The sequence below is a fragment of the Mustela putorius genome, unplaced genomic scaffold (assembly GCF_011764305.1).
Source record: "Mustela putorius furo isolate JIRA1106 unplaced genomic scaffold, ASM1176430v1.1 tig00000129_pilon_pilon_pilon, whole genome shotgun sequence".
Lineage (NCBI taxonomy): Eukaryota > Metazoa > Chordata > Mammalia > Carnivora > Mustelidae > Mustela > Mustela putorius.
This window is the reverse complement of record NW_025421290.1, coordinates 18,081,897-18,099,973: the sequence shown is the minus strand read 5'-3', so window position 1 is coordinate 18,099,973 and position 18,077 is coordinate 18,081,897. Positions and strand designations below refer to the sequence as shown.

At 55.7% G+C, this 18,077-nt stretch overlaps 1 protein-coding gene across 1 annotated transcript in view; it reads left to right on the top strand.

Annotated features, from left to right (window-relative positions):
• Window positions 1–17,639, top strand: part of SPTB (spectrin beta, erythrocytic) — a 124,352-nt gene extending 106,713 nt beyond the window's left edge. Inside the window, exons 29-36 of the mRNA XM_004738933.3 lie at window positions 209–293; window positions 1,125–1,321; window positions 1,622–1,671; window positions 2,137–2,215; window positions 11,431–11,678; window positions 13,976–14,149; window positions 14,415–14,457; window positions 14,589–17,639. Of these exons, the coding sequence (XP_004738990.1) occupies window positions 209–293; window positions 1,125–1,321; window positions 1,622–1,671; window positions 2,137–2,215; window positions 11,431–11,678; window positions 13,976–14,149; window positions 14,415–14,457; window positions 14,589–14,756 (1,044 nt within the window). The 3' untranslated portion in view covers window positions 14,757–17,639. The remainder of the gene's footprint in view (window positions 1–208; window positions 294–1,124; window positions 1,322–1,621; window positions 1,672–2,136; window positions 2,216–11,430; window positions 11,679–13,975; window positions 14,150–14,414; window positions 14,458–14,588) is intronic.
• Window positions 17,640–18,077: the final 438 nt, after the last annotated feature.

The window sequence follows — 18,077 nt, the reverse complement described above, 5'->3', positions numbered from 1 at the left end:
AAGACCCATTTCCTAGGAGAGGCACACGTGCCTCAGAGAGGTTAAGTCACTTGCCCAAGGTAGCACAGCTGGCTAGTGGCAGGGCCAGGACTTGAAGTGAGGTCCTTGTGACCAAACTCAGCATGCTTTGCAGGACGCATTTGCACACCACCTCAGACAAGGGGAAGGTTTACTAAAAGCCTGAGCTGTTCTCCCTTCCTTCCCACAGATTAGTGAGAAACTGAAGCAGGTGCTATCCAGGAGGAAGGAGATGGATGCGAAGTGGGAGGACCGCCAGGAACAGCTCCGCATGCGTGAGTACACCCAGAACTTGGGGGAGGGGGGCAGACTCCTGCTGAGGTGGGGGCGGGGCAGGAGTGATTTTTACCTCCTAGAGAGGAGACCCCAGAATGCCACCCATAAGCAAGGTTCTCGAGCCAAGGGCCTCGGGGGTCCACACAGAGGAGCCGCATAGACACGCTGCTGGCTGCCCACCCCTAACCAGCCCGCATGCCCTCTCCCTGCTTGCCCTCGGCCCCGCCTGGGTCCAGGCAGAACATGAGTGGCTCGGCTTCTGCCAGGAGGACACCACCACCATGTGCCAGGCTGGGGTCCCTGAAGCCGGGGGGAGGGGTCAGGTTAAGGCTCTAGCACCTCCCACTGCTGGATCTGAGGCCTGTCAGACACAGAGCTCTGTCCTCTGCAGCTGGAGACCGAGGAAAGGGGAAGTCCTACCACTCAGGAGGGAGCTGCACGCAAGCCAGGAAGGCCTGACAGCCCCGCGGCTGCTTGGGCACAATTATGGGAGGCAGCCAAGTACTGGGAAGCAAGCGCATAGGGCAAAAGGCTGCTTGTCAAAGGGGATTCTAAGCTACATTTTTTTCCAACAGAGTTTGTTCTGTTTCATGTGTTTTTCCAATATAACTATGGATTGGAGATGAGGAAACCCTCCCCCATGTGGCATGGGTTCGAGTGGTCTCAGGCAGTAGGTCACCGCTGAGCAGGGTGTCCCCATGGTTCAGGGACCCCTGTGAGGGCCTCCTGCCTGGCCACCAGCTCCTCGTCTGTGGAGCAGCTCACTGCTGAGTGCTAACAGGCCCTTCTTGGGCCCTGTGGGTGGGTCTGTGGCTTGTTCCCCGTTGCAGTACTGGAAGTGTGCCAGTTCTCAAGGGACGCCTCTGTGGCCGAAGCGTGGCTGATCGCCCAGGAGCCCTACCTGGCCAGCCGGGACTTTGGACACACGGTGGATGGTGTGGAGAAGCTTATCAGGAGGCATGAGGCTTTTGAGAAGTCCACGGCCAGCTGGGCAGAGCGCTTTGCCGCCCTGGAGAAGCCCACCACGGTGAGCTGGGAACGCGTACTGGGAGGCCCCGCAGCCACACCTCAGAAGAGGGGGGACCTCGAGTCGAACTCTGAGCCTCTTATTAGGCACACGCGGACAGTATACAAGGCTTGGTGAGGGGCAGAGTGGGAAGGAAATAGGAGAGATAGAAAGCACTTCCGAATGCAAAAGATAAAGGCGGTAATTTCTAAAAGAACAAACACCAGGTGCGTGGGGAGCTGTGTTTAGGGAAGGCTGTCAAGCAGTGAGAGCCTCTTCTCTGTGGCTACTCTGATACCCTGGGTCTTTTCTTCCCCTTAGCTTGAGCTAAAAGAACGCCAGACCCCAGACAGACCCGAAGAGGAGAGTGGGTAAGTGGAGGGCCAGGCGGATTGAGCAGGAGCGTTCTGCCAAGGAGGATGGGTGGGAAGGGGGAGGGAAGGTGCTTTTCATCAGAAACAGGCCCCCGGATGTCTTAATAATTCCTCTCACACCTAGACCACTAGCCAGAGAAGTCTGGGGTGTCTGCAGGCTAAAGGCCTAGAGGAGCTTGTGTTTCCCCCAAATCACGGGTAGTCTGAAGGCCTGGTGCAGGCAGAAATGGCCCCCTGCTCTGGGAGCCACTGAACACATGCTCCAGAGGCCGTTCTGCCTTCAACTGTGTCCATTTCTAAAGAGTCTGCCATAGTGTTTCCAATTAAGCAGTTCCTTGCTGAGAGCCTTGTGCTGGGAGGCCGGGACCAGGAGAGAGCGGACAGGCTCCTGGTGGGAAGAGCAAGAAGCCAGGCACTGGCTGCGGGGAGGCAGTTTCTAAAGAGGGGCTGGGTCTTCCACAGGTCTCAAGAGGAAGAAGGGGAGACAGCAGGGGAGGCTCCCCGAGGTCCGCATCGCGCAGCCACCGAGAGAACGTCCCCGGTCAGTTTCCTGTCCTATTTGTCTGGTTCCTGGGAGTCCTTGCTGCCGGAGCCCTCCCATCCCTACTAGGCTCGGCCAGGGCAGAACGCGAGGACAGGCTGTACCACCCGCGCGTCCAGACTCCTCTTCCACATCAGTCTTCCTTTTCACTTAGGTTTTCTTAATTTCTAGAATAATTGCCCTCCTTCCTTCAACCCAAAGACACTGACATGCCAGCCCACTGACATGACTCTTTTTAGTTTGATTTTATCTAGTCTAATACATTTTATTGTACAAATACATCACTATCTACATTAGGAGAAAGAGTTGATCCAGGGAAGGTTTATTTTTCTATACCATCCCATCATTCTCCCGTGTTCCGTCTTACTCCGTCTTTAACCCAGCATGCCCTACACACACATTCACACACACACATACACACATTCACATACACACATTCACATACACACATTCACACACACACACACACACACACACACATACTCACATATCCACAGACCATCTGACCTCACCTGCCCCAGCCGTGGGCATTCAGGACAGTGAAGGGGGGACACCCAACCCTCCGGCAGATCCCTCCTTCCTACCCTGAGCCTCTCCCCCTTTGCTCCCCCCGCCTCCGACCTAATGCCTATGGGTGGGTTTGGATGTAGAGCTGGCTCTGAAGCAGGAACAGACGTCAGGGAGCCCTGCTGGAGCAAAAGAGAGCCCGAGGGCTTCTGCGTCACAGGGCCAGTCCCCCAACCTTATAGAAAAGGAGGGTGCCACAGAGTCTTGACTGATGGAAGTGTTGGGAGGGTCCAAGATAGACCAGCTGCCAAAGGTGTGGGGCACATGGCTTCGGAAGGAATAGATCCATTAGCTGAAAAGACCCAGGGTGTCCGTGCAGGGAGCCTGAGGCTATAACCCCAATTTTGGAGAAATGCTCTGGGGAGCAGCTAAGAAGACGAGACTTCAGCATGTGCCTTGCATGGCTCACCAGTGCATGCGCCCCACCTGTCCAGCTGCCCGCTGGAGCTTGCCTGAACTTTTAGGGAGATTGGTATTCTAGGTGGAAATCTCTGATACACCAGCCACCCCCAGAAAAATGCACCTACAATGCGTATTTCCCGTGCAGAATCCCCATCAGGTCTGTATCTCAGCTCTTCTCACACTTCTGAGAGTCACACACACCCCCTCCCACGCCGAGCACCCTCTGTGGCCTCCAGCCTGGCCAGAGGCCTCCCTTTCTGAGCTGCACCGGCCCGTCATGTCCAGCAGAGGGCATTCCTGGGCTCCCGATGGAGGGCCTCTCCCAGAAGTGCCCTCTGAAGCGCCATCACCGCATGTGGGGTCTCTGGTGGACTTCATCCCAGCCCCTTTTTCCCAGAGACAGCCCCTCCTGGAAGGAGCAAGAACTCTGGGGGCTGGCAGGAACAGTGGACGCTGGGGCTGGGACTGGGACTGTCACACACCGCCCGTGCTTCGGCTGTCCATCCCTGTGTGTCTCCGTGCAGTGGCTTCCTGGGTCTGCGGGCTCCTTTGTGACTACCTGTGCGACTCCGTGGTTTGTGTCGTGTACGTCTGTGCAAATGGAATTATGTGTGCATCAGAGCTGCCTCTGTCCAGCCCCTGAATGTCACTGGGTTTGGGGAAATAAAATCTGCTTGGACCTGAGTATCTCTGGAAGGAGGGAATGAGCCTACATTTGAGACCCTTCCCAGAGAGCCGGCCACTGCGCCAGAGGGGAAAATACCTGTGTTTGGTAAAGGAAGAAACCAGATGGCAAATCCAGGGAACACCAGGCCTGAGGCCTCATGGAAACAAATTCCCTGCCACTTCTCATTTCTGAGCCCTTTGTTGGGCTTTATGAGGATCTGCAATTGGTCTTTGACCTGAGAAGAGAGGAAAATGGGTCCCATGAGCCTGGGACACCTTTACAGAAACCACAGGCTTCTCCTGGGAAAGGCTGGCAGTGCGCTGCCCCTTCTCTCTGGCCTGGCCTGGGGCACGGTGGCTCTCCTGCTGTCCCCTATGTGTGGTCTGGTGTGGGCACCCTGTAGAATAGAACCATGTGGTGTTGCTTTCTGTGAAACCTGTCACTAGTGCATGCTGGCTTCCTGCTTGGGGGAGCAGATGGGAGTGGGCCAGGCACCTGAACCCCTGCCTAGCCGGCTACACAGCTCGGTGGGGGTGGGGCGCAGCCTGCTGGCCCCAGCTCAGCCTCCCCCTCCCGGCTGCGGGTGTGCCACTCCACCTCAGTCTTTTCCCCAAGCACCTCACCATACAATGAATTGCCTCCCTCACTCCCTTTCCACATTAGAGCATGTTCTGGTTAAAAAAAAAAAAAAAAAAAAAGCATTCATACAGGTAAGTGTGTAAGTATGTATGCGGCCACGCAGAAAAAACAAGGTATCACGAAAGCCAAAACTTCTGGAGTGGAAGTCAGGACTTTGGGTTCCAGTCCCTAATTCTGGGGGAGACGTCCTGCATGATTTTAGACAGACCGCCTAATCCTCCTGGGTCCTCTCACCTTTATAAAGCCCTCTCTTGGGGATTACAGAAAGTCTAGAACATTCCTGTGTGTCAAAAATGTACCAAAATAAAGGAGAGGCTGGGAGAGGTAGGTTTCCCCTCTCTCTTCTGGTCTCATCCTTAGTTCTGAGGAGCCTGTTCACTTGTCAGGTGCTAGTTGGTGTGAGGCTGGAGAGGGCACGGAGGTCAAGGGCTGGGGGATTTGCCTTCGTCCTCGTTTGGCGGAGAGAGGCAGGGTTGAGCCTCAGCTCTGGTGGGGGGGGGGGGGGGGTCTGTGCTCTGAAGATGGCCCCAGGGTGCTGGATGGGTGCCTGGCAGCAAGCTGAGCCATCCCCCTTCCTCTTAGTGCCTGGGGCACTGTCACCCTAATCCCCCTGCCTTGGGTTTCTCCCCTTCATTCAGGGTGTGGCTCTAGAAGGGGCTGGGGAGTCTTGTTAAGCACCCTCGTCTTCCAGAGCCTGGGGGCCTGAGAGTCCCTGGTCTAGTATCTGTGGTGACACGTGGTTGATTTCACAGCAGACAGACGGCTTCACAGTGGGTCCAAGTCACTCCGGACGTAAGGGTCCCCGACAGGGCTTGGATGTCTGCGGCGCACTGCATGTTTCTGGGCTTTGGGATGGAAATTGGGGCCTGCGTGAGGAACTCTCCCAATGGGGCAGCTGTGACCATGGAAGGGACATCCCTGAAAGGGACTGGTGTTCCTAGGGGCTGTGACCACAAGAGCAATGAGTCAGTCCTCAGAGTCACGGGGTGACACGTGAGGGTACTCGAGCGAGCGACTGCTGGGTACTGTTGCTCTCGGGCCCCTTCGTCCTCTGCCCAGGGAGAGCTCTGACCACGCACAGCCCACAGACGGCACTCTCAGCGCGCCCTTCCCAGACTGCCCGCTGCTGGTGCCCCAGGGAGGGCTGGGCGGCTCATCCGGGAGGAGGGCGGGCAGTCGGGCTGCCTAGGCCCCGCGCCCCTCCCTTTCAAGGTCTCAGAGGTCACCGTGGCTTCAGGGAAATGACCGGCACTTGCAGCTGTGAGGGGCGTGTGCCTGGTGCCGAGCGGACTCTGGGTCACAGCCAGGATACCTTTCAGACCATGCCTGGCTGGCTCTGGCCACTGTCGCCCCCTTGGCAGGCTGGGCAGCTCCCCTCTGAGCGGCCTCCCTGGCGAGCAGCCTGAAGCTTTACTCCGAGGCCAGAGGCTGGGCTCCGCTTCCTTGGATGGAAGGGACGTGGGTGTGTGTGGAGCAGCTGTGTTTCTTCATGCCCGAGCAAGCTTTCCCCATCTTTCCTCCCCGCCCCGTGAGGCCCAACAGAGCTGCTGCTTCAGACGTTTGTCAGCCCAGGCGAATCCCATTTGTTCATAAGGAGCAGAAGGGGCCTGGAGAGGACCTGTTTTCCCCAAACCTGGGAGTGGCCCTGTCTCCCCCCAGATGCCTGAATCAGTGGTGGCGAGACTGAGGTTTGCCTGCAGTCTGGCCCTGCACCCTGCCACTCCGGGCTCCTTCTGGACCTGTGTCTGCTGCTGGGTGTGTCCAGCTCTCTGTGCTGTGGCCACACATAACCCTCCCGGCTGGGCTGCTCCAAAGGCCACCCCTAAATTCTTTCTTCCAAGCTGTGTTTCAGAGCATCCCAGATACTGACAGACTTGGGACGGAACCCAGTTAACACTGGAGGCATCTCAGAAATGGGGCTTGAAGCTGCCAGCTTAACCACTGGGCGTCGGAGCTGGATGGGGGAGTGGGCATCATGAATCTTTCTGAGTAACTGGCTCAGAGTCACCATGGGATGGAGCGGCCACCAGCTTCTCGAGGGCAGAGGGACCAGAAGAGCCCACACTGCTGGCAGGAATGATGAAGACCACTCCCAAGGAAGCCTCCTTCTCCTCCCACTCATGGTGGCAGTGGCCCAGGTCTCCCCATCCCTGACTGCGGGGACCCCGAACACTCCCTCTCCTTTCCCCTCACTTCACCTGGAGCCTTCCTCCACCCTCATCATCTTCCCTGCTGGGCCAGTTGTCATCTCCGGTGGATGGCTGGCCCCTGGGGTCCCATGTGGAGCCATTCTGCCCCCTCATCCCACCTCTCGTGACAGCTGCCCCCCAGCCGCTCCTGCCGGCTTCTCTCTGTAGGCATTTGTCTCTGCTCACCCTGAGTTGCCATCTCTTCATTTCTTCTTTCAACTCAACAAAGCATTTCTTTCCTTGTAAACAACTGTCTTCTGAACTGTCTTCCCAGCCCGCCTGCCCACAGTCCTTCCTGCCTCTTTCCCAGAGGACGAGCGCCCAGACGTCAGACACAAGGGGGAGCATGCAATTCTCGTCTGTAGAAGTGGCCGGCTTCTCTCACCTCATTTCATAGCCTTGCTTTGATTGCCTCAGGCATCCAGCCATAGGTCTTCTGTGGCCCCAAGCCCCTCTTCCGGCCCCTAAAGGTCTTCTCTGACTCCTCCCACATCAGCGGGCTCGGCCCATTTTGATCAAGAACTGCATCGCGTAGGTGCCCTCCTCTGGAGCGGTAGTTCCTGCCCCTCGTGCAGCAGGATTCTGTAGGAAGAATGCAGAGTTCGGGACCTTGACTTTCCATTCACTAGATCTGTGGCTGAGCAAGTTACTCATCCCCCCTGACCCCCCTTTCCAGAATCTATAAAATAGGGGTGGTGATGATACGCCTCATAGGTGTGAGTATTGGGAGAGATAATATAGGTAGAACTTCTGGCATCTAGGAGAGTATCAGCCTTTATTTTTCCCTTCATTTTCTTCTGTCCCATACTGCAGTCTTCCGTCTCTTAAAAGAAGCCTTCTCCATATGAATTCTAACATCCATTGCCAGAGCCCTCCCAAACCAACCCCCTCCCCCAGCGCCTCCCCCTTGATCTGCCCAAGTATGCATTCCAGGCTCAGTCCTCGCTGTGAGATCAGATGCAAGACCAGCACATGACAAGGTAGAATGGTGTCTTCAGCGGGGGTTGGCGGGGGACACCCCCATGGCCTGGTTCTTGCTTGTCAGCATCTCCTTTAGAGAGAAGCTCCCTCACTTGTGTTACCTTGCTTGTTAATACATCTTGAGTTCACTGAGCATCTTCTAGAACCTCCAAAACACCCTGTGGTCCCAGGCCCAGGTGATTTTTCTCATGGGAGCTGGAAAGTTGGCCATCTCTGTGCTGTCTTCTGCACCACCAGCTGGCTGAGCCTGGAAGTACACCTTCAGCTCCTTTAGTCCAGAGCAGAAATGTACCCATCTTTCCCCCACTTCTTGAACCTCCTTTGTGGTCCTCTGTATACTTCGCCTGCCCAGGCCAGCTTCCTAGCAAGGCAGGACCCTAAAAAGTCAAGCTTACAAGACTCTGAAAAGAGGTGGCCATCCCCTGCCCATCAGGAACTGAGAGGCCTCTCCCTGCTTGACTACAGTCCTGTGAGATCCTAAAAGCCTCTCCTGTCTGTGCCTTTTCTTCCGCTGATGTCCCCAAACCACAGGCAGTGCTGCCTGTCCTCTACCCTCCTCACGATCCCAGCAGCCAACACACACACACCTCCTCTCAGATGCCCCCACTTCAGCCACCTGTTTCCCAAACGGGAGAACCTGGCTCCACGTCCCTGATTCCAGCCCCCCAACCCGGGCTGTTCTCCCACAGGCAGTCACTCCCATTTACTGTCTAGACTGCACAGCTGCTGCAGCCTGCCACCAAGAATTTCCTCCAGTCCCCCTCCTTTAGCCACCCCAAGTGGCATCCCCCGGCGAGGCACCCTCAGCAGTGTGGGTGAAATCTGTGTGTGCTCCGTCCTCGGGGGCGAGGGGCGAAAGCAGTGGGCCTCCTACCTTATAGGACAGAGGACAAGGGCCTTTTAGCAGAAACTGCCTGTCTCTACAGCCACACGAGTAGCCAGCTCTGGGCCCCACTCCTCACCCAGCCACCCTTCCTCCTGCTCTGCTCCCCACCCATCCCTCCCTTGTAGGGCGAGGCAGACTCTTCATATCGGAGCATGGCGCAGTTCCAGGGGCAGCAGGAACATGACCCCCCCCCCCCAACCTCCAACCCCTCCCCCAGCTTTATTTTAGAAAGGGGGCTGGGAAAGTTAGATCCTTCTGGCCAAAGACCCTTCTGCCCCATCTTTCTCATGCGAGGCTCCTCCCTTAGCCCCAAAGAGCAGCTCGGCCAAACACTCCTCTCTCCTTCATGCTGGGCTCTTGCTCAGGCCTTGGCCTTCAGGACAGAGGGACAGAGTGACTTTTAAGTTGTCTCCACACAAACAGTCAAGAGCACAGAAGAAACCTTTGCAGACGTTGGAAAACCCCATATTCTAAAACAATCCCATGACCTGGCTATTTCACTTGTGACCTTGCAGGCCATTGGCCTCTGAATGCCCCTGCGAGGGAGTGGCGGTCTGGCACTCAGGAGGAAGTAGAAGGAAGGTTAAGTTGAAGTCGGCAGTCCTGGAAAAATCTACCTTTCTTTTCAGAGGACAGTTCCAGAAAGGAAGGAGAATGGCAGCACGGGGAGAATATGTGGGCACAGTCCCCAGTAAAACCAGTCTGCAGAGAGCAGAGGCTGAGCGAGAGAGGCACGAGGGTCTTCTCTGACCGCCCCCCCGCCTCAAGCCCCTGCAGGTGCAGGGAAAGCTCTGGCCCATGACTAGGAGCAGTACAGCCAGATGGAGAGGTGGGGGATGAAAGAGGCTTCACTTTCCGCATTAATAACCCAACCCCCACCAAGTTTTACACCCAGTCAGAAAGGCAGCGTGATGGAGTCCACAGAAGCCCGAACCCAGGCTCCCAGTCTCATCCCTGCCAATCCTGCCCTTCCCCCACTGCTAGAGGATGATCCGGACAGAGCTTTGGGTCCTCTAGATCCTTGTGGCCAGCCAGTGCTAGCTCACTGCAGACATTTGAAGCTACAAGTACTACGGATGAGTTAAGATGAGTGTCAGCCAGCCACAGCTCTCATGCGGCTCTAAGACAGGAAAAGATGAAAGACCTAAAGATGCAATTTTAAAAAACAAAAACAAAAAAAACCCCTTGCCTACTTGAATTCTGGAGCGCATGCTCTCAATCACTTCTGATACTTACTAGCTGTGTGGCCTTGGGTAAGTCACTTAACCTCTCTGAGCATAGATTTCCTCATAGATTAAAGGTATTGGACTAGGTTAGTGGTCTTCAAACTTTTCAGTCCCGTTATCCTTTCTTTAAAGAAGATCTTACTGGAACCCCAACTTAAAACTGTGTATTGGGCAGTCCTAATTTGATGGCATACAAACCTTTCTCCCAGCCGTGGTGTCAGACATCGGCATTAAGCCTCTCCTTCATTGCTTTAATACCATCTCGGGCAGTCCTCGGTCACTTTCAGCTGTTGAAGAGTCTACCCAGTGTGTCTCTGTTTAAAGCTGCAATCCACTATCCGATGTTGTGTCCACTTTCTCCCATCCTCCATTTCTCTATTTCAGGTTTGAGTCATGGTCTGAAGGACCCACAATGGGGAGCACAGGGTCTCTGCCCTTCTTTGGCTTCTCCAGGCTCCACCTTCAGTTGTGGGGCAAGCAGCAGGGAGTAGCAAAGGGAACCTGGTCTCCTGCCTGGGGCAGCCCTAGTACTCCTGGGCTGATGGCCTTGGTCCTTCAGCCATCCAGACGTGGCCAGCTCAACGATCTGCAAGAAAGACCCTTCCCACCTGATGCTCTAAGGTCTCCAGCAGTCAGGCCTGGAGACAGGGCTCTGACGAGCTGGCTTGCGCAAGGCTCCCTTCATTGGTGCTCATCTGGCACACAGAAGACTCCCCCGTTTGTGCTCGACCTGGCGGTGGGGGGGGGGCGCCAGCCCCTGCTGCTCCTATCTGTCCCGCCCTCTTCTGCCATAGGCACAAAGGCAGGCCACAAAGGCCTCTGCAGATGGGACCAGGTCCGCTCCCCTTCTTGTGGACATCTGCCTCCAGTGGAGGCCCCTCACTGGGCTGGGCAGGGGCCGGAACACCCCATGCCCCCCAGGGAAGTGCAGGGAGGTAAAAGCCACAGTACTCCCCACCTGCCCAGCAGGGACTCCTTCTTGTGGGGATTCTCAACACCAGCTGCTCATTAGAGAGTGTGAAAAGCTTACTCAGAACTACCACCCTGCTGCCCCCACTCTGGTGCCTGTTCTGTGAAAGCTCCTGAGGCCACGGTAGAAGGCAGCCAGGGTTGGGAGCCACTGCCCTACTCCAGCCAACCCCAGTCCACTGAGGGGGCAGGAGCAGTTACCCCTGAGCGGTGACCCGGGGGGACCTAGGTTCTCCCTTCATAAGGTGGCAGGGGAGACTTAGGGCCTGTCCCCTTGGCTTTGGGGACTTAGATACAAGCAAGTACCAGCAGAGTCCCCATTCAACATCATACTAGATGTTTCTCACATCTGTGTTAGCAGCACAACCCTTCATAGGAAATCTTGCCAGACGTTTAACTCAGCTGGAGGGGCCGGGGCAGCATTGGAAAGCTCCAGCATTGAAACCATCACCCGGGCCCCTCAGCTGACTCTAAGCAGCTCCATCAGTGTTGGTGGGGAGGAGTGGGGATGGAGCTAGAGGCATGGGAAGAGCCTATGGGAGCAGACCAGGGGGCCCCACAGGTCAAGGGAAGGCCAGAAAAGGAGGAGGCTGGGGCCTGGGGGGCTCAGCCTTCCCAGTCCTGCCAAGTAGCCACCCCTGGGTCTGAACCCCTAGCAAGGTGTGCTCCTCCCATATGCCCCTGAGCAGGGGGAAGAAAAGAGCCAGTGGCCTCAGGACCTACAGCCACCACTGCTTCCGGGGCCGCAGGAGAAATCCAGTGGGGATGAGAGGCCCGCCACCGAGCCTCTCTTTAAGGTCCTAGACACGCCTCTGAGTGAGGGTGATGAGCCTACAACGCTGCCAGCCCAGCGGGACCACGGGTACAGCGTGCAGATGGAAGGCTACCTGGGACGCAAGCATGACCTGGAGGGACCCAACAAGAAGGCATCCAACAGGTGTGTGCGGGAGGGGCCGCCTGGGGGGGAGGTGTGGGCGCCTCCCAGGGACCTCTCCCCTTACAGAGCCTCGGCAACATGGGCATTTGTAGGGGAAAGGGGGCCTTCTGCCTCTGATCGGAGAGCTCCCTTTGGGTCAGCCCAGGAGCTACTTGGCATGATGGGGAAAGTCCTGAGTTCAAATCCTATGCCCTTGTACAAGTGACTCAGCCTTTGTTTCCCCATTTGTAAAATGAGGATGAGGAGGAGACCATACCTCTGGTACAGATCCCAGGCCCAGGCCTAGCACAGAGTAGGTCCTCAGTGAACACTAGCCGTTACTCTTATCCCAAAGCTTGGTAAGAGGTAGGTAGGTCTTGGCAGTAACAACATATCCTTGACCAAGGCCCACTTTTTAACCAATCTGGGCCTGTTTCCCCAGCTGTAGAACAGGAGAGCAGAATGGAGCTGGCATACATGCCTTCCGGGGGTCCCTCCCAGTGCTGCCCTGCAGCAACTCTGTGACCCTGAGGAACTCATTCGAAGGCCACATCCTTTCCTGGCCCTGAGGCAGTTACGTCCTTGAGTTCAGTCGGTTCAGGGCTGCTGCTACCCAAGGCCCCGGCAGCGTTCCAGGGTTGTGGGGACACAGGGCAGCATCAGGAGGTTGAAGGCAAGTGGCAGCATACAGAGCCTGGGCTGGGAGCAGGGTGGACCATGCTAAAGCATGTCCCAAAAATGAATTTGGGGGCCCAAGCACCCTGAAGAAGTTTATTTTATACAGAGCCCACTAGAAAAGGGGAAACTAGCATTTACTGAGCACGTACGATGTGCAAGGCATCGTTCGGACTGATACCATCTTCACAACCACCCTGTGATACCAACCAAGGTTTCTATTTCCCAGATGGAGGAACAGAATTTCAGAGAAGTCATTTGTCTGAGGCAGTATTTTACTCCAGGACCCAGCTCCTTCTCAGCAACTGCTTTACTTGGGAGTCCAAGCTCAAAGCAGGACTGCTGCAGGCAAGATCGGAGCTTTCCTGGAGGATCTTTGCATGTCAGAAACCTGGGCCCCATGAAAAGGCTCTATAGCCTGCCTGTCCAGCACAGGTCAAGTTCTCTCTTTGAACTTGCAGTCTTTCCTCCCTATGAGCCCAACAAGCTCTCCACTTTCCTGCCCTCCAAGGGGAGGAGGAAAAGCTGACCGTTGCCCTGTTCCCCAGCATTCATTCCTGTGAAGTGTGAATAGGTACTGAGTTTCCCATTAGTCGGTCAAGGAGCTCAGGTCTGCCTACCAGTAAGCTTATAAGCTTGTCACCAAACATTGGCTGAGTCTTGATTTGCACAAACATGTTTCTTTAAGAAGTGCTTGTATAGTATACCACACAGATCTCAATAAAATGAAAAATAACCAGAACAAAATGCTGCTCTGCTCCCTTCAGTTCTGTGGTGAGACTCACATATGCTCATGGGTGCAAAGGGCTTTGAAAGTTAAGGTTACAGTGCTGGTCCTAGACTCACTAATCCCACTCTTAGAAATGTACCTCAAGTGCTCGCTTCAGCAGCACATATACTAAAATTGGAAAGAAATGTACTTCAAGGTAAGACCCAAGTTATAGCAAAGATTCATGCATGAATGTTTATCACATTGCTGTTTAAACTGCACTGTTTAAATTTCCAGTAATTATAGGACCCGCCAATAAAGGGATTATATATAGAATGGGATACCCTATTATTTCCTAAAATTAATTCCTAAAATTGTTTTTAGGAAAGATTTGAAAGATATGTGAAAATATTCATGATATATTGTTGTTAATCATATTTTTAGGTTTATTTTAGAGAGCAAGTGGGCATGAGTGGGGGGTGGGCAGAAGGAAAGGGAGAGAATCTCCAGCAGACTCCCCCGGGCACGGAGCCCAGCACAGGGCTCCATCTCAGGACCCTAAGATCATGACGTGAGCCAAAACCAAGAGTTGGATGCTCAACCGACTGAGCTACCCAGGTGCCCTGATTTAGTGTTAATCTTAAAAGCAGGCTATGAAACTGAATATACACTATAACCCATTTTCATTAAACATGTGAATAGAAGAAAATGTAAATAGAAAGACTAGAAGAAAATACATAAAATGTTGACAATAGCTAACTTTCAGTAGTGGAGTTACAGATGATTTCCATTTCCTTTTCTAACTGTAAAATGTGTTAATATTTATTGGGGAAAAAATGGTATCATTAAAAAAAAACAAAAGGCAAAGCTGTAATAATTGCTTACGGGGTGTCGCACCCAGACGTGCGTGACCGGCCGGCCGGCATCTCCACAGGTCGTGGAACAACCTGTACTGTGTGCTCCGGAACAGCGAGCTGACCTTCTACAAGGACGCCAAGAACCTGGCACTGGGGGTGCCCTACCACGGGGAGGAACCCCTGGCCCTGAGACACGCCATCTGTGAGATCGCGGCCAACTACAAGAAGAAGAAGCATGTCTTCAAGCTGCGGTGAGGCCCCTCCCGCCCAGGACCCCTTCCGTGGCAGCTCAGTTTGGCAGCAGCAGCTGGACGGCAGCCTGGGGGCAACCAGCTCGTCTAAGTTGCCCCTCAGGAATTTTTCAAACCAAAGAGGCTTAGCTTAGAGTGCAGATGTTCACCTCTCTCAGCAGGTTGCTGTGCTGCCTGTGAGGGTTCTGGTCCTAGGGAGGCTCCAGATTCTGGCTCCTCTCCAGGCAGAGGTGGCCACCTAGCAGGAAACCCTCTTTTGTCCTAGGCTGAGCAATGGCAGTGAGTGGCTCTTCCACGGCAAGGACGAGGTAAGTGCACGGTGGCCTCGCCCAGACCCCTGCTGTGCTGCCCCTGCTGCCCAAGGAGCAGGGGTCCCTCTCCCACCAGCAGTCTTGGGGCATGCCCCTCCCTGGTGGCCCACAGCCCTCCTGCCTTGCAGGAGGAGATGCTGTCCTGGCTGCAGGGCGTGAGCACCGCCATCAACGAGTCCCAGAGCATCCGCATCAAGGCACAGAGCTTGCCCCTGCCCTCCGTCACAGGCCCCGATGCCAGCCTTGGCAAGAAAGACAAGGAGAAGAGATTCAGCTTCTTCCCCAAAAAGAAGTAGCCTCTCTGGCGCCCCGCCGGCGGGACCGGGCCGTGTAGGGACTGGCGGGGCGCCCGTGGCCTCAGCCCGGGCCCAGTCCTCCCCTGCCCCTGCCTGCCTGTTCCAACCGCGACCACGGCCGGCGGCCAGGGGCCCGCTGCGCTGCGATGCCTGTCTCCACCGGCTCCTACCCGCCTCTGCTCCCGTGCAGCCCAGGCTCCCGCCCAGGGCCAGGAGCCCCTGGGGCGGGAAACGGTTTCCCAGGCGCCCGCGCTCCTCTCCTGCCTGCCCCCCTCCTCCCGACGGAGGGCCCTCTGGCCCTCAAGCCCCACAAAAACTGGAAAAGACAGAGGAGGTTCCTCAGATGCTGCCCACTCCCAAAGCAGGCCTTGCTTGGGGCTGCCTCCCATTTGGTCACGGCCAGGGAAATGGAAGAGAACAAGGGAAATGCCTGAGATGCCCCTTAGGGGCATGAGGAAGGAGCTTCAGGTAGGCACCCAGGGCACTAGCTCTAGCCGAGGGGCTGCTGGGGACCCCAGAGACACAAGGGGCCTTTCCCACGGGGCTTCCTTGGAACTGGGACTCATACCTCAGGGGCCACCATATCCCTTCCACCTTCTTGCTCTCACCAAAAAAAAAAAAAAAGTGGGGGAGGGGCACTACCAAGGTTGGTGGGTCCTAAATGTAAGGGCCTCCCCTGCCTCCGGGGCCCTCTGATACCACCACAGGTGGTAGAAGGGAACAAGAGTTCTCAAGCTGGTTCTCTCAGACCTTGACATTGCCCAAGGCTCTGCCTCTCCACTCTGGGATCCTCCCCAACTCCCAGGCAAACCAGCACTGTCCAACTCAGACCCAGGGTCCCTTAGGGACAGTACAGTTCCCCAGACTGAAGATGGATAGCCAGCATCTGCAGTGAAGCAGCCCAAAGCCAAAGGCTCAATGTCCTGGCTGTAGCTGGTACCATCTGAGGGTACTGGCTGAACAGACAGTGAAGTTCGTGACCTATCACCCTGGGCGGCAAACGGAACCGTAAGCTGGGTACTACCACCCATGTCACACCACCGCTGGGAAACTACGACAAATGCCGGGGGCTGGGCCATGAAGGTACAGCACCCCTTGCTCAGCTTCTCCTGAGGTCCTTATCAAGTCACATGGGTATAAAGGCCACCAAACATCTAACACCCCCTTCCCCAAGCCCAGCTGAAAGGAGCCCTGTGCACAATTTCCCCAGGGAAAGGCTCCCCCCACCCCACCTTCCCCATGCTGTGAAGGTCCAACCTCTGGGGGAAAGAGGGCACTCGTTCCCAAAGATCTCCCCACCACTCTGAAAGCAATACAGCTCCAACCCAGCATCTTCACTGGGTTTAGGTCCAAAAGAGGGGTCAAACTAGGGGCAGCAAGTGTTTCCCCCTGAAGAGACCCTAAGTCCCTGGGGCCTCAGCTGCTACTCTATCACCTTCCCTATGAGGAGCCTCGGGCACACGGAGAGGATTCCTCTGGAAGGGGGGGGCGAGGTTCCGGTTGCAACCACGGGGCTAGGCACCCAGAGTTACTAGGCCTTCCCAGGAGCCCTTCTTGTAGGCACAGCTTAGAGATCAGAACCACCCTACCAAAGGGTAGCTAACTAACTTCAAACAAGAACAGCAGGAGGGAAGTTCTCCATGGGAGCCTGACATCCCCAGATCAGGGTAGGGGGTCTCACCTTTGTAGCCAGGGTCTTCCCTTGGCCTCTATGCATCTAACCCTACATCCCTCTTAGCATCTACAGAGAAGCTAGTATATACCACTCACCAGCCTCTTTCTCCCTCTGGGGAAACAGGCAGGAGGCCGTGCAGTGACTACACTCACCTGGCAATGAAGGCCTCTGGAGCATCTGAGGGCATGTCGTGCTCCAAGGCAAACAGCACGTTCCTTACTGCAGAGCAGGTAGTGGCAACCATCTTCCTCAATTCTTTCCCTGGGCCAGTCTTTAGGGAGATAAGGTGCCCCCCTCTTCCTTCCATGCGTGCCAAAGTAGCAACTGAGGTGAGAAATTTCCAGCAAGCAATCCCATAGCCCAAAGACTGAAAGGGCCCCAAAGGAAGAGGGAGGATCGCACCAGTCCCCCAGGACTCCCGGACTGGGCAATGGCAGCCAGCCACATGTGACCCACTGGCTCTTGCCAGCTCCCCAGGCACCCCTCCCCCATCACGCAGGCCCCGAGACACTCACCCAACAGCCCTGAAGCTACAGAAGGCCGGCTTGGGGAGATTGTGCCACAGGGGGTGAAGTCCCTATGCCCCTGGCAAGGGATTTCCCCTCCTTCCATTTTCTACTTTGCAATCTTTTCGCAGTATTCCCAAACTAGGTTGACACGCTCCAGTCCACACCAGCATAACAGGCTTCCTCCCCAGGGCAGCTTAGAGGAAGCTCCTTCTAGGTATGGTCAGGTGGTCCTCCTTCCTTCTCTCCTTCCCCTTCATCCCCTGGCCCCTCATGGTTGCTTGAGGGTGGGGGGAGGGCAGTATGGAAGGTCGCCAGGCATCCCCTCAGCCCCCACAAACTAGCACCCCTAACTGGAAGCTTGTGGAAGGCTCAGCGTCCCCACCACACCACTTCTCTTTCCTGCCTGTTGGAGGGCAGCTAGGGTTCCCAAGGTTGGTCCTGGATCTCGCTCGCCACCCTTTAGCGGGAGCGGGCAAGGATCCAGAGGACCATACGGCCTGGTCCCTTGGACAAGCAAGCTCAGGGAGGACACAAGGGAGGAGGCAGCTCCACAAGACTGCAACCCTGTTGGGCACAGACCACACAATCTGGTGCTGGCCCTGGGGCCAGCTGGGCCTTGTCCTCCACCTGCTCAAATGTGCTTCCACCAACCAGAGAAAACCCATTTACTAGTTTTTCTAATAAATCAATAATGCTCCATCTTTCTCTGTTACTTATTTGACTGACTTTGTTTCCCTCTGAATTGGGCCAAGGAATGGTGGTTGAGTGAGCAAGGGCAGGGAGGGACCACCATGGAGACAGAGGGAGAGCCAGTCTCTGGTTGGTCCCCGAAGCGTCTCGTGCCCAGGCCCATCTGCTGTGCCTCACCAGAGACCCTGACAGCAGCTCACTCGTTCATATAGTCAACCACCTTGAGGGCCTGCAGCAAGCCCTTCCCCACAGAGCTCTTGGCCTTCGCTGGACATGGGAATTAGAGGTGCCATGCCCAAGATTCATCTGGGCGGGGGAGGGGGGCAGGGGGGGTTCTTTTGGTCTAGGTGGATGAAACCTTTTCAAAAGGCTCCACGGACGACTCTCAGTGGGAGCGAGTGAGAACCAGTGAGCTGGTTCTAGGCTCCCAGTCATACCATGGTTAAG